The sequence below is a fragment of the Orcinus orca genome, chromosome 14 (assembly GCF_937001465.1).
Source record: "Orcinus orca chromosome 14, mOrcOrc1.1, whole genome shotgun sequence".
Classification (NCBI taxonomy): Eukaryota; Metazoa; Chordata; class Mammalia; order Artiodactyla; family Delphinidae; genus Orcinus; species Orcinus orca.
In genome coordinates, this window is record NC_064572.1 from 65,806,689 (window position 1) to 65,822,508 (window position 15,820).

At 40.0% G+C, this 15,820-nt stretch overlaps 1 protein-coding gene across 8 annotated transcripts in view; it reads right to left on the bottom strand.

Annotated features, from left to right (window-relative positions):
* Nucleotides 1-15,820, bottom strand: part of STN1 (STN1 subunit of CST complex) — a 43,262-nt gene that overhangs the window by 17,413 nt on the left and 10,029 nt on the right. For 5 of the 8 annotated variants that reach the window (XR_004481309.2, XM_033421088.2, XM_049696855.1 and 2 more), the window contains 5 exons: nt 12,542-12,610; nt 7,781-7,939; nt 6,931-7,054; nt 5,606-5,780; nt 543-665 (listed from right to left, as the gene is read on the bottom strand). Coding sequence is in view for 7 of the 8 variants with exons in the window: in XM_033421088.2 (XP_033276979.1) it covers nt 543-665; nt 5,606-5,780; nt 6,931-7,054; nt 7,781-7,939; nt 12,542-12,610 (650 nt within the window). In the remaining variant the exon portion in view is untranslated. The remainder of the gene's footprint in view (nt 1-542; nt 666-5,605; nt 5,781-6,930; nt 7,055-7,780; nt 7,940-12,541; nt 12,611-15,820) is intronic. The other 3 variants (XM_033421085.2, XM_033421089.2, XM_033421086.2) reach the window with 3 other exon arrangements.

The window sequence follows — 15,820 nt, forward strand, 5'->3', positions numbered from 1 at the left end:
CCCACAATAGGGAAAACCATGCAGATGTCAAAAAGAATGAGACAGGTTTATAAGGACTAATATGGAAAGATGACTGTGATGTGCTGTTCTGGCATCCCCAAAAGTTGCTGAGCATTATTTAGAGCAGTGGTTCTCAACCGGGTCAGGGGACACTTGGCAATGTCTGGAGACGTTTAGGTTGCCACAACTGGGGGTGCTGCTACCGGCATCTAGTAGGTGAAGGCCAAGGATGTGCCAAACATCCTACAGTGCAAAGGACAACACCCCACAACAAAGAATCATCTGGCTCAAACAGTGCTGAAGTTGAGAAATCCTGATTTAGAGGAAGATCACATCTTTTTGGTAACAGGAGCCTATATTTACATGTGTGCCGAAGGCTGTACTGTTAAAAGCGGTATCTTGAGGAAAGATAAGGGCCAACTTTCACTCCTTACTTTATGTACCTCCTAATGACGGATTTTTAAAAAACAGGAAACAATCCTAAGTAATAAATATATTTGCAGTTGAAGCTAAGAAAAAAAATTAAGTTGCAGGTCTCTTACATAGAATAGGTTATCAAAACCACCATCTTTCTGGAAAACAAGTCCTTCTTCCTGCAGCAGCTTTATAGCGTTCCTAAATATACTATGAATTGCCTTGGAAGTGGTGTCATTCTTAAAATCCATCTGTAGGAAGAAAAAAAGGAAAAAAAAATAAAGGAAGAAAAGAAATAAGTCCCATCTTACAGCATTTGAGGGCAACTCCCTAGACCAACTGGTTATAAATTCACCCAACAGGCTTTTTATCTACTGAGTCAAAAAGATTCAGGTATGCACGGGCCTAGCAGGATGGTATTTAAGGAGGATTGGGAAGTTTGCTCTGGCAGAATCACACTCGATAACTGTTCCACACCTTGGTTATGATTTTTTGTTTGTTTAATTCATTTAACTCAATGATATAAAATGGAAATATCAAAATGACAATCTTTGATTTATTTTTTTATACAGAGCCAAAAATTCTATACCTACTGGCTCACTTTTTTCATTAAAATTGTGGCCATATATACAACTTCTTCCTATGGACATCAAAGAATTTTACACACATTGAAATAATAAGTTGGGGATTCCAGCACATAGAGAGTATTAAATAGACTCCTTATTTTAAATGGAGGACAGTGGAGACAAACAGCTGTGCAGAGATCTGTCAAAGGGGAGGGTCCATGGGCTGAAGGTGGACAGGGCCCTAGGGGAAGCGAGAACACCATGAGGAAGGACCCTCTGCTGCTGTCAGTTTGCTCTCTCCTCAATTTCAGTATCCCTTCCCTTCTCTAAGAGTCAAGTTTGCCTAGAGAGGTTACCAGGTCATCCTACTTCTTATTTCAAGGAGGCCAGGTTTTCAGCTATGTCCTACCATGGTTAACTAGACCGTGTGCTTCTTGAGTTGGGGACTCATCTCAGCCACCTGCTCCCTGACACATAGTGGGTGATGGAGAAAATATGTGTGTATTCAGGGGAAATACCCCATATAGGTAGGCGATATCCTCCTAATTATTCCATTAGGGATTTTCAGTTCATTCCTAAAACAAAGGAAGTGGTAAGTAATAAGTGTCCTTCAAGGTACAGATCCATTTGTAATGTGACAGAAATACATCAAGATACTAGAAAGATCAGAGTGCCAAAGAAACGTGGCAAAGCTTCCAAAAGAGTGTTTGAAGGCAGAGTCCTACTCCTCTAACGGAAGGTCCTTATGGAGGCTGGCTGGGGCAGCACTCACAGATGCTGAAACAGAGAGCGGGCCTGGGATTTGCTGATGACATTCCCACAAAGTGACAGGGAGAGGAAAGGAACTCCCAAATGGCCTCAAGTATTGACAGCTCCATCCTGAAAGAAATCTTCGCTTTCTAGAAGAGGCCTCCCAGACAGGCACTGTTTGAATCTAACAGATCTTGGTGATGTTTCACAAATGTGCTCTCCTGAGCTGAACAGGAGAGACTAACGTTCTTAATTAATAGCCTAGGTTTTTTTCTCAACAGAACAGGCCTGGAGAACCTGGCCAGTGGAACAGGAGGGCCTGAGAGTTGACAAGCACTCCAGGTTAGGACAGCACCCATTCTCTGAAGGGAGAACAGGTTGAGAAATATTTGATGACTCCCAGGGGCAGAAAAGCTATCTGGGTGTGTTTAGAATAAACACCTCTCCCAGCGATCCTCAGTCACATATCTTTTTATTCAGGGGGGCTTGAGGCAAAGCTGTTTTTAATTTCATACGTGAGTGCTCTCACTTAGGAAAAGAACGCTCAACCCAACACGGGCTCCCCTACATGACTTTATAACTACTTCATCTTCATAATTCTCAGGAGATTCGTCTTCTTTGGTCAATTTAATATAAGGATCCTAAGGGTCGAGTTTATTATGTCTCTTCCCAATATAGAAATAAATGGGAAACTGACTAGAAATGTTGTTGCACGATTATTCCTGTCATTAAAAATGACTCTTGGTTATCCTCAGACCATACAGAAAGCCCGGTTCCTCCTCCCAGATTTCAGTCAGATCGAGCAGCAGGAAGAGAGGGTGTGAGGCCTGGGAGAGTAAAAGCAGTTTCAGCTGTGAACAAGGAGGACCCAACAGAAAAGGCTCTCTGTAAATATAAACAATATGTGAAGCTTCCTTTCCAAAAACATTTGCCTCAGCTGAACTCAGGACATAATTCCCTGCTGGTTATAAAGACACAGGCTCAAGGATAAAGCCTCCAATCGTCCCTCTAGCTAGTAGCTTTTCCTGGCCTGAGATGTGTGTCTTTCTTGTCTTTTTCTAAAGAGCAATGACAGACTCGTCCCATTCAGGAAACCGAAACTGTTCAGAAACAAAAACAGTGACCAGCTGAACGGGCTGAGCCTTAGCGGGCCTCTCCTTGTGGCAGGTCAGGAACTGGGTGGATCTCTGAAATATATATATAGTCTTCATTCCCAAACAAACTCAACATTTATCGAGTTGTCAAAGAAACAATGGTTTTGCAAGGTTTGTTTATCATGTTTCTGGATTTGCTAAAAAGGGCCACTGTGGAAAAAAAGAAAGGGGGAAAGCATTCAAACCCACTCTCCCCAGCCTCTAAGCTAAGACAACATCACAATGATTTTTTTTGTTAAGCTTTCATCGGTATGACTACAGAAAGTGCCAAAGGGTCTAAGGTTTCACCATCATTGTAAAGCATCCTGGGTCTCCCAGGCTCTATTAAACAGAATTCAATTTAATGACACTGACCTCCCCAACCAGAGCCATGTGAGGGAATAATTCATAACTGATGGAAAAGTAGTTTCCAAAGACAAAACAGATATACTGCCATATTCATTTCTTTTTAAACATATAGCACCGGGCAGATACAAATTTCTTTTCTAAGCATTCTCAAAAAGATATCACACCAAAAGTCCTCCCTGGAATGTTCTGAATGGAGGGGCCTTTTAGTCCTCAATTCTCCCTACTTAATTATTGCAGAAGAGCTGGCTCACAGGAAGATGTGGTCTTTGCTAAGCTTCAACGTTTCCTTCTAAACATGCCAAGAGAGTGGTCAGAAGTCCTGGGAGGCCAAGTTGGCACTGAGCCTCCTCTAAATGATTAAATGGGAAGAAGGTCACTCCTGCTGTCAGTGGACAGCTGGGGAGCTACAACTGTGCAGAAGCAACGGTGGCACAGAACAAAGCGGCCAGTCCTGACCCTCTCCACCTCGGTGTTTCCTGAAACAATATCCCTCATCTCCATGTATGAAATTGCGGGACACTGGGCACACAGCCTGGTGACAGGAAGAGATAATCAAGTTCACGAATGAAACTGAGAAGCAGTGGTCATGCTTAGGAGGTCGGGACAGAGACCTGGTATCTGTTCCACCAGAATCACAAAGAATAATTATGTTACCTCACAAGGGTACTCATGGCAGCCCTGGTGGTAATGGCAAAAGACTAGAAAACATCTAAACAGTCCAGGAATGGAGAGACCCCTTAAGGAAATTATGATACACATAATAAAAGATTATTATAGAGTGGCAAATATGTAAGTATGGCTAGGAAAGGACCTATAAGACATGCTGTCCAATGAAAACCTAGGTAGATAGAGTGTTTAGTATGATACCATTTGTGTAAAAAAGGGGATACAACTACTTCTAGTTTATATATGCAGATTATCTCCAGAAGGATACTCATGAGATGGTGCTCGTCTCTGTAGAAAGGGGATGAGGAAGGAGGATGGGAAGGAAACTTAAAAACTAGACAGTTTCCTGGACTATTCGAATTTTTATTTTTTTATCTATTTTTGTTTTCTCATTTTGTTTTTTGGCTGTGCCGCACAGCTTGCAGGATCTTAGTTGCCCGAAAGCAGTGAAAGCACCGAGTCCTAACCACTGGACTACCAGGGAACTCCCAGACTATTTGAATTTTTAAAAGTTTTCATTCCTTCAATCAACAAATAATTGTGGAGAGCATACTTTACGCCAACCATGTTCTAGGCCCTGTTCTAGAGAGCAAAGAATGAGACAGACAAAGGCTCTGCTCTTAGAGAACTTAAATTCTGGTGGGGTAATAGGCACACAAAACAAATAAATACCAGTGCTATCACGAAATGTGGAAACAGAGTGATAACACAGTGAGGAAGCTGGTGGCTATCAGAGCAGAAGGTCAGGGAGGGCAAGAGGTGACATTCAAGCAGAGATCATTCCCAGTGGAATAAATGAAATAAATAAATACAAGTCGTGTTACAGCAACAAAAAAACTAAGGAATTGCAATGAAAAGGAAAGCCTAAAACCAAAGTCTCAGATAATTCTTAATTCCAAGCAAATACGTAAACACCAAACACCTTGAGTTCACCTCTAACACTATGGGTATTAAAAAATGAGGACAGGGCTTCCCTGGTGGCGCAGTGGTTGAGAGTCCGCCTGCCGATGCAGGGGACACGGGTTCGTGCCCTGGTCTGGGAAGATCCCACATGCCGCGGAGCGGCTGGGCTCGTGAGCCATGGCTGCTGGGCCTGTGTGTCCGGAGCCTGTGCTCCGCAACGGGAGAGGCCACAACAGTGACAGGTCCGCATACCATAAAAAAAAAAAAAAAAAAGAGGACAGCTCTTTCTAGGATGAATAAAAAATTACTTGAGTATTCCCTGCAATTTTTACTTATAAACCAGACTGAATACAACTTGATCTTTATTCAAACTCCTAAGACACGATAGATCAACCTTATTCTGGAGAAGACAGAACAAGTCATTAAAAACCTTGGTTTGAGTTCAAGAATCATCTTGCTGATAAAAAAATAATCTTGGAAGGATAATTTTAGCTCTTCTCATCTATTTCCCCCTCAGTTGGTTCCTGCTGACATTAAATACCCATCTCAGTGAGTACTAAGTGCTATGAACCTTATTTTTTTTTTCTACCTGAAGATTAAGCTTTATGAGATTAAGGAGGGGAAGAGGGCATGCATGTGCATTCTCCTTTCAAATTCTCAGTGGTCAGTGACTTTTCCAGAATAGAATCAACATAACCTCTATACTCCGGGTACACCCTGTGAGTCTCAATGCCCCAGTCATGTCCACCCACACCCTCGACCTGCAGCTGTGGGGCAGAGGCCACATGGTCATGCCGCACTTACTCGCCCGGAGCAGTCGCTGTGAATCACAGGCTGGTTGGCAAGGGACAGCAGGGACTCCACCGTTTCCAACTCCTGCTGGTAAAAGGTTTGCACTCTGTTCTCCACAAGGAATTCTTTGACTTTTTCACTCAGCAGATACGTGAGACTGTCAAGGTCCAGGGTGCCTGGATTGCTGCTGGGAGAAAGTTTTAACAAGCCCTGCAGAAAATTGTTACTTTTGTTCCTTTTGGATGCATGTAAAACTGAAACAGCTAGCAAGTGCAATACTATACTGATGCATGTTTTTGACATAAGGAGCAGTTCACCCAGTGAACACTGTGTGGTTGTTTAAAAGGATGAGGCAGAACTACAGGAACTGATATTCGTGATAGATTTAGAAAAAAGTCAAGCTGCAGAATAGTATGTGAGGGACGGTGCCATTTTTGTAAGGAAACAAAGGACAACCCACAAAGTACGTGGGTGGATATTCATGCTTGTGTATGCAACCGAAGAAAAACGTCTAACAGGATACACACATCAACCTCTGCACAGTGGTAACCTCTGGGGAATGGTACTGAGGCGGGAGACAGGAAAATGGAGAACTTCCACGTTTTACTTTATACAGGTCTACAGTTTGGGTTTTTTTTAATATAATTTTTTGGAATATGTAATCTATAAATATTGAATATGTTTAAAAAATGGAAGGGTACATGGTGAAGAGTCTCCTTTCTATCCTCCTTCCAGTCCCCCTCCCTCCTTCCAGTCCCCCTCCCACCGGCCGCCCCCCCCCCCCCCCGGCAGCCACTATGATCATTTCTGTCTCCTCTGAGTTATTTGAGGCGTATAGTAACAAATATACATATATTCTTACTCCTCCTGTTTATTTTTCCGTCCCTGAAAGAGAATAAAGTCATCCCTGGTTGAGAGCGGCTGGTATTGTTTCTTTGATTATCATGTGCCTTTTGGTACAGTTTTCTTCACGTTTCTTGCCTTGGGGTTCACTGAGCTTCTTGGATCTGTGAGTTTACAGTCCTCATCAAACTTGGAAAATTTTCATCCATGATTTCTTCCAATATTCTCTCTCTGCTCCCCCCTCCACTCCTTCGGAGACTCCAATTACACATATATCTTCCTTACCAAACCTTAGAACACCTGCACTATTAACACCTTCACTTTACAGGTGAGGACACTGAGGCATCCAGAGCGGGGACACACTTGCCTGGAGCCCCACAGTGAGTGAGTGGACAGTTCAGGATTTGGACCCAGGCCCACCCCAGAATCTGGGATCCCACTGGTTGGCCTCATTGCTGTGGTCACATCCTCGGCAGTCATAGTCCAGAACTTACCTCAGTGCCTCTTCTTTCTCCAGGGCTGGGCTGCGGAAGGGCTGGTCATAAACTTTCCTGTAGATGGTGGGCAGCTCAAGCATCCTTGCGATCTGAATGTTGCACACTGGATCATCCACTTTATCTAACAAGCCACAGGGGAAAGCAGGCCACAGAAATTACACTGAGATTAGTGCTTCCCCATGTCCAGACTGCTGCCAGGACAACAGTGAACGAAGCACTTGGTGGGTCTCCTTCCTCAAGGATGCCCAGGATCACAGTCTAAACGCACTGAATGGTTCCCAGTCATCCTGCGAGAGGGGATGCGATACCCTAAGTGACACAGGCATGGCCAGAGGAGACCAGGGCTAGGGAAAGCGCATGAGCGTATTCACTGATCTGGTACAATGGTGGACAACTGGGCTGTCCTTGAGATTTCCAAGGACAAACCAGCCAGAGCAGTGCAAAGGGCACCACTCAGATGACAGAGAACTGTCACTCTTTTGATTAGTTGTTTTCTTTCAAAGTTAATGGACTCAATGGTGTTCAAGAAATTTCCATCATTCTGAAGACTATGAACACTCTTCCCTAAATGGATTCACACTCAGAGACTCTACTATGGTGTCCAAATGTTGAATACAATTTGTCAGCCATATACAATGAATCACTTGTTTTCTTTCCCAATTTATTTATAGTGACCTCTTCAAAATAAAATTAAGAAATGCTACTTTTCTAAAGAAAGCATGTTGTTCCTTCATTAGAGTTAAATCTTTTTATTTGAACTTTTTAGAAGTTTGACTTTTCGCTGAATGAGTTTACTGGACACACGCACAGAATAACAACCAATTTGGCAGAGATATCTTGTGCTTACAATAAGCAGTGGCGTAAATTTCTCGCTCTCCTCTGTACATGCGGATGTGACCTCTGATCCGGATAATGTCCCCAATTTCTACCTTTGTCCTCTGCGCAATGGTCTCTTGCAGCTTCTTAAGCTGTGAGGTTAAGCTCAGCTCTCTTGCACTCGGAGCAGCTGTAGTTGTTGGGGCCAGAAGGAAGGAGAGAAATGCGTTAACAAAATCACTTCACCACATTTGGGAGAGAGTCTGTGGTAAGACCGACATGAGACATTTATTTGTTCTACTTCTGATTGGTTGCTCTGCTGTAGGAAATCTGCGTAATCTTTCGAAATCCTCTACTGGATAAAAGGCATAAGGCTTGACAACCCAGTGGGTGAGTTCCATTGTCTTCTTTCCTACACCTGCATCGCCTGTGCAAAGGGCTCTACACCTGCCTGAGCTGAATTCTGTGTGAGTTCAGCCGGGTTTGGTGGCAATAGCTCTAAACAACCCTTTAAAGTGTCCTTGCTGGGAGACAGAGGCCTGGCCTGAGGGAAAAGGTGCCCAAGAGTCTCCATTTGTGGTTGTTTATGGGGAAGGCAAATTGGCCAGAGTTTGATTTTCCACCAAGGTGCTCAACACCCTAATCTCTCTCACTTTTCTTTGTTGAGTAACTAGGCTAACCTTCTCTTTCTCTCTCTCTCTGTTCTAAGGACTTTATAACCTATCAGTGCATCTAATCCTCACAACCACTCTTATTATTAGCCCCATTTTTCAGATGAGGAAAGTGAGTCACACAGAGGTCAAGCAACTTGCCCACAGTAAAATAACTAGTTAGCAACAAAGCTGGAGTTCAAACCCTGGCGGTCTCTGACTCCAGAGCCTTCCTGCTTATTCTTTATTCTCTGCTGCCTGACCCGTGAGTATAATTACATTTTCCATGGTTATAGCTCATGTGTGTAAACAATTTTGTGTTGTTTTTCTGTCTAGCATCACTTCAAATACACACATGTATCCACAGAATCTATACAACTCAGCATTTTAAATAACAAAATAGCATTCTGTCATGTTCATATGCCACAGTTTGTTCAGCTAATCTCGTTAAATATTTCTTCCTTCTTTCATAATTTTTTATTTTGGTTTTTATCACTACCACTGTATGGGGCTGAGAGGTCAGCTTGGGTAAAGGGAGTCAGACAGACCTGGCTTGAATGTCAGGTCACTTCTTATTAGCTGTGTGACCTTGGGCAGACTGCTTAATCTTGCTGTACCTGTTTCCTCAGTTATGATGCAGATTTAACAGTGCCCTTCACATATGGAGCTGTTGTGTATGATCTTAGTTAACCCTTATATCATGAGCTTAGCGCAATGTCAGATCTATAGGAAACATTCAATAAATGTCAGCTACTTGTGAAAATGAACAATTAAGCCCTCAAGACAAAAATTTTGTTTTCTTTGGGGTCTTTCATTGGGGATTACTGGATAGAAAAGTACAAACAGGTTTAGAGTTCCTTACATATTATCAGAATGTTTGCCAAAAAACCCCAATCAAACCATTCTCTTTTTACAAGGTGTCACCAGCAATGTGTGGGCTTGCAGCTCCTATACTGGCTTCAGTCATTTGGATTTTTAACACCTTAAAAAATACATAATGATTCTATAATGTTTTATTTTTGCTTTTAAATTGCCAGAGAGACCATGTGTTTTTATATAAGATGATCTGCTCTCTGCATTTCTTTATGTATAAGCCCTTCATCTCTTTTGAACACTTTATGTTCATTTCTGAAAAAAATGCAGGGAAGCTTTATCAGTTATGCTTATTACATCCACTCTCCCCATTCCACTGCTTTCTTTTTTATGTTTATTTGATTTCATTTTAATACATAAAAGTTTGAAAAAAATGTTTTAGTTTATCCCTCTTGTCACTGATGATAGCTTTCATTGCTTTAACAGCTTAACATATAAGAGCTTAACATAGATACCCCCATACTTATTGTGATAAATACACAACTCTATCTTCTTTGGGTTATTTTATGTAAGCTGTAAGACAGTGATCACAGTTACCTCTTTTTTAATATTGTTATCTACTTGAACCAACAACATTTGTTAAATGCTTACTTATTTCCTGCTGTTGTATTATTTCTGCTTTGTCATATACTAGGGTTCCTATAATGGAATGAATAATGGTCTATTGATCAAATTTTGTGCTTCTTAATCTAACACAACTTAGATAACCATGGCTCTGTAATGTGCAAAGGCATTATTACTTTTAACACACTGACTATAGTAAGGGAAACAGCAACCTAAGGAGCTCGGAGAACTTTGCATAGACCAGTAACCAAGAGCTTGGAATCTAGACACAATCAGCATTAATGTTACTCAACTTACTGGGTTTCTTCAGAAAATACCCAAGTATTACTTTTTAAAAAGTTATTCTGTCTGGGTTCCTATCCCTAAGTCCTCTTCCATTTAGGCTGAACTTTAAAAGTATTTATAAATTTCACTGCCATGATTCAGACATTATAGGTGATAATAAATGCTTCATACAGCACTGCTGAAATGATCAGACTGAGGGCTGGTCTGAGAAAAAGAGGCTCAGCTTTCATTTAAAGGGTGAACCAAACTGCCAAATGAAGGGCTCAAGCTGTGTAATTTAATGAGTAGAATGAGATAGTTGGAGCCTGACAGAATTTCATTTTAAGTAGCCTATTCCACGCTGGAAGATAAATCCTCTTTAAAATTCTAATATTAAGCTCCAAGCTTTCTTAACTTTTCTCATAAGCTAAGTCCAAATGGTACAATCAGTGTGACATTTATAGGAGTTAATATTATATTTTTATACTGTAGCTGACTAGAACATGATTTTGACTCAGACTAAATTTCGTTTAAAAAAATTAGTCTTCAATGGACACTTTCCAGTGGAAAGCTTTAAAACCAAGGGCGATTAAATTAAAAGGAGAGAATGGGCTAGTTGGGAACAATTTTAAAATATCACTTCATATATAACATGATGAGAATCACTTTCAGGCTTTCTCCTTGCACCCTTACCCTCACTTTTTATTCTCAAAGCAATTTCTGATTAAGGCTACCAACTGTGACTGTTCATCTATTCATCTACTTACAGATATTTAAAAAATCTCACTTTCAGTATTAATAGACATTTTATCTAAAAAATTACTGAATCATATAATATTTCTGCTGCCATTTATTTTTTAAAAAAAGAGTTGATTTTGAAAATTAAAACAATGTCGAAAACAACAGTCAAACTACAACCCATGGACCAAATCTACCCACAATCTGTTTTTGTAAATAAAGTTTTATTAGAACACAACCATGCTTGTTTGTTTATGTACTGTCTATAGTTGCTTTGGTGTTAACAATGGCAGTGTTGAACAGTTGAGATGCAGACCATATGGCCCACAAACCAGAAGACAATTATTGTCTGGCCCTGTACAGAAAATGTCCGCTGACCCTTGGTTTAAAACAAGTATGCATATTGAAACTACACCTTCTGATTGAAGATCGTGACAATACCACAACCATAAATCTGCAAATAATTTTAATACCCTGGACATATATGAAAGTTCAAATATCTGATTGTCATATAGGTTTATTTCATACCTGTGAGATATCTGCACAAAAACCTGTTGTCTGCCTTAAGTTTTTTCTAATCTGCAAAGCTTAGTGGTACTAAGTAGTACTAAGTAGTACCACTGATATAGATGTTCCCAAATTAGGAAATAGGAATACCAAAGTTATATGAAAGTGATGGCCAAATTCTAAATATAAATACATCAGTGATAGACAAATTCTAAATATAAATACATCAGAAAATTAAGCAAAGGAGCATCTCACTGGTCAGTACAGTCAAAGTAGGAAGTTGAGATTCTGACAGGTAATGTCAAAAAGAAAAAGAAACTACTCCAAGTGTTACACATTCTTACCACGCGTATAACAGGAGGACATAGATAGTAGATGTTAGATATCAGAGCAGGTAATATTTACTGAATAACCCCAGTGTATATGGCATCATAATGCATATGCTATAAAACAGAGAAAAACAAGGCCCCAGTTTCCATAGCTTCTCTAGAACCAAAAATGATCACCACTATTGCACAATATATATTTTGATATATATTATGAACTTATGCAACTCAAAAAACTACCTAAGGACTATTAAAACAGACTCAAGAAATTCCAAATGCTGTTTCAGTTATAGTCAATGAGTTCAATATACTATTTTAAAGTTCTTTTTTAGTTTATATTATTTAATATTATTTAATGGCTAACTTCAAGGGAATCCTATCTTACCTTCTCATCAGTCTTAGAACTCCTGGCATATTTGTTTGAACAAGCTAGAGATTTCAGAAAATTTAGATCATGGGAGCATAGATGTTAGTGGCAACCATGTCAGGGCAAAAGCTTTCAAAAAAGCTTTGGTCAAGTGATATGCCCAGAGCAAGGGGATTCTCACCTGATCAGCAATTAGGCTAACTATCTTGTGGAATAATGTCATGGTAAAAATGAAACACTGAAACTTCTAGTAACCTATTCACATTCCTGTAGGCTTAGGAGGAAGTGAGCACCAAAGAAATGAGAGCAAGAAAAGCAACTGGCTCCCCACTAATATCAGTTTGCAGAGCAGCCAAAGTTCTGGGTGTAGTGCTTCAAGTTGATCAATGTAATTCACCAATGAATAAATGTGAAAATTAGTACTCCAGCTACTCCGCTGAGCTACCCTAAGTAAAATCTACTGGTTAGCTGTAAAGGTAAAGAAGCGTGGCAAATAAAATTACCTGATGAGGATCTGGTATTATTCAATTTCTTCCAGCAGAAGCAGTTTATAACTCCAGTGCTATCATCCACTGCAAGAGAAGCGTAAAAGTGTAGAACAGAGATATGGGCATTACAGGTGAATTAGCACATTGCCATTGCATTCAGCCGAACTGTAAGACGACATTTTCAATAGCCTGGTTGGGCAAATCCCTGAGCAAACTTTTCTTCCACCCTTAGAAATAATCTCTCACCACAATCCAGTGGGAATTGCTTGTCTGCAATGTCAGTGTAATACATGAGCCCAGCAGAATGTAGTCAGCATTTCTCTTACCCTATCTCAAGGGTATTAACCTCTCCTAAAAATGGTGTCCTCAGGAAGTTAAGTGCAAAGATCTCAATATCTGCTAACATGTAAAATCAGCCTTGCACTCCAACCTGCAACCAGAGACCATTGCCTGATCAGTGGTTAGAGGCACTCAGAGCACAGCCATCTGTCACCATGTGCTCTCTCGATAGCTTGCTGACTTACCAAGACAAAGCATCCCAAGTCTTCTGGCCTGGGCTTCTCTTTGAAAGAGCTTCTACCCTGTCCTTACCACTGCAGGGGATGTAAGGAAAGCTAAGCATATCACAGAAGGGCAAAGTTTTATTTTCATAATAAAAAATAATTATACCTCGTTCACACAAGCAGTATTGGTCTGGCTTATTTTAGCCACAGTGCCAAAAAAAAAAAAAGAATTTCCATTGTACTTGGATTTATAACTGCAGAAAAATTTGCAGATGTTTCAAGGATGATAGGGTCAAGGATGAGAGGTGTTTCTCTTGGCCTAATTTCTGACACTCTCAGAACAGAGGTTGATCAACATGGGTTCGGTGGGCTTAATGATTTTTAAAAAATCATAAGCTAGACTGTTGTAAAAACACATGTAATATAGAAGAAACATATGGCAAAATTTCTTTATTGCTTGTTTAAATTTGTGTTTAAAGCAGAAGCTGAGAAGAATACTTCTTATACTAAAATAAATTCTAGATAGATTTTATTTTATTAAATACAATATAGGTAAACTTAAGAAGATGAGAAAAAAAATATGGGTGAATACTTTCAATCCTGGGCTTACAGTTGGTGGGGGGAGACTTCTTTAAACAGACCTGAAAATCACAACTCATTCTAGAAGTCTGATGTATTTGACCAACTAAAAACTAACACTGTATAGCAATTTTCCAAATAATGGAGTTAATATCTTAATATATAAAGAACTCATACAAATTAATACGGAAAAGACCAAAACTATAAGAGAAAAAGTGGCAAAGAAAAAGAATACGCCATTCATGGAAGGTACAAAAATGACCAGCAGACATTTGTCAGTATGCTAAATCACTAGTTACCAGAAAAAAGAAGCACATTTAAATAACTTCTCAACTACTAGAAGACAAATATTAAAAATACTGATACCCTCATATGCTGTTAGCAGGAGTGTAAATTCATACCAAATTTCTAAAGACTAAGTTTGGAAATGTCTATCAAATTTTGAAATGTTTATATCCTTTGACTTAGTATTTACTTCCAGTAATTTATCCTAAAGAGAAAAATGGAACAAATGCACAGATATATATATTTTGTATAAGGCTGTTCATTATAATATTGTTTATAGTTCTGGAAGTTGGAAATAACCTAAATGTTTATAAATATATAAGTGGTTAAATAAATTACAATGGCATGGCATATGAGAATACAAAGTTATAATGAAGATCCATGGTCATTGCTATTAATCTCATTGCAAAACAGAAATTATATATATATAGTCATATATATCATATATAAGCTAATTTACGTAAAACATTAAATAGTGTGTTTTGACAGAAATGATCTTAAGACATTAAAATGCTAATAGCAGTTTCTTTTGGAGTATGTAGAAGGAACCCCATATTCAATGTATACATTGACTGTAAGCCTAATTCCAGAAACATTAAAAACAGAAAGAAATAAGGCATATCTATATTTCTTCATATTAGGAACATGTTAGAAAAACTAGGAAGGATGTTCACCTAAACACTGATATTGTTTTTATCTGATTTACAGCATTTCACATGAGCTTTATGTACTGCATTAAAATTTTCTCTAGCTTTAAATTTTATTTTATAGTGAGTATCATTTTAAGAAGCAAAAAAAAAAAAATCAATAAGGACATTTTGAGTTAAAAAATAATGTATGACACTTCTAGGCACACTACTTCTCTGGCCAGTTTAAAATTTTGCCTTATAATTCTAAGTCAAAAAATATTGGCACATGAGTATTTGTTCTAGAAAATGTGAGGTCATTCTGGTCTTGACTGTCTCCCAGGATTCTAGGTCTGAGCCTGAGTTGCTGCCAGGTGCTCTGTGTGCTCAGGGCACTGCCACCAAACTCTCTGACTTCCTGGTTGTTAACCTCTCCCAGCAGACACCACCCTGGCATCCTGAGGCCTGGCTACTGGAAGGCCCTGGAAGGGGAGTGTTCTTGCCATGCTGGGCAGTGTCCTCCCTAGCTGGGCAGCATGGCCTGGGCTGCCGGCCTTTTGTTTCAGCCATGGGACGAATCAGGGTGAGCAGGAAGCAACCCCAGCATATAGGCCTGCAGTGAGTCAGGAGGAAGAGGACCTGGGACAGCAGGAGTAGCCACCTGGCAGGTGGCCCGAGAGCCAAGCTGGGCCTGAGAACAGCGGGGTATGTGCAGCTCTCTCTTGAACAGGCCTCACAGGAATTAAAGTCCCAAGTGTTTATACTCTCAATTACTTCAGCCTTCAGACGCTTTTCATTTCCCCACAAACCACAGATGTGCCATGCTCTCACGACATCCAGTCTAAGAGAAATGTTTATTGGGGAAGAGTCAGCCATGTTGCCTTCATCTCTTTATGATGGGAAAAGGGGTTAAATGAAACCCCTTTAGGTCAGAGGCATTATATCTGGCCTGGTTCTGCAGCCAGGACTGATGTCCTCAAATAGCCTCATTCTGATCTAAAAATCAGAAAATTAAAAACCAGATGCAGCTGATTTTTGGGGGGGTGGGAGGAGGGGCATGGGACAGAGAAAAATCTTTCTTTTTTAAAAAAAAACCTTTTTAATAGACTTTATTTTTAGAGCAGTTTTAGGTTCACAGCAAAAGTGGGCAGAAGATACCGAGGTTTCCCATTATCCCCTGCCCCCTCACACGTATAGCTTCTGCATTACCAACATCCCCACCAGAGTGGTACATTGGTTTCAACTGATGAATCTACATTGACATATCATTATCAGTCAAAGTCCATAGTTTACATTAGGGT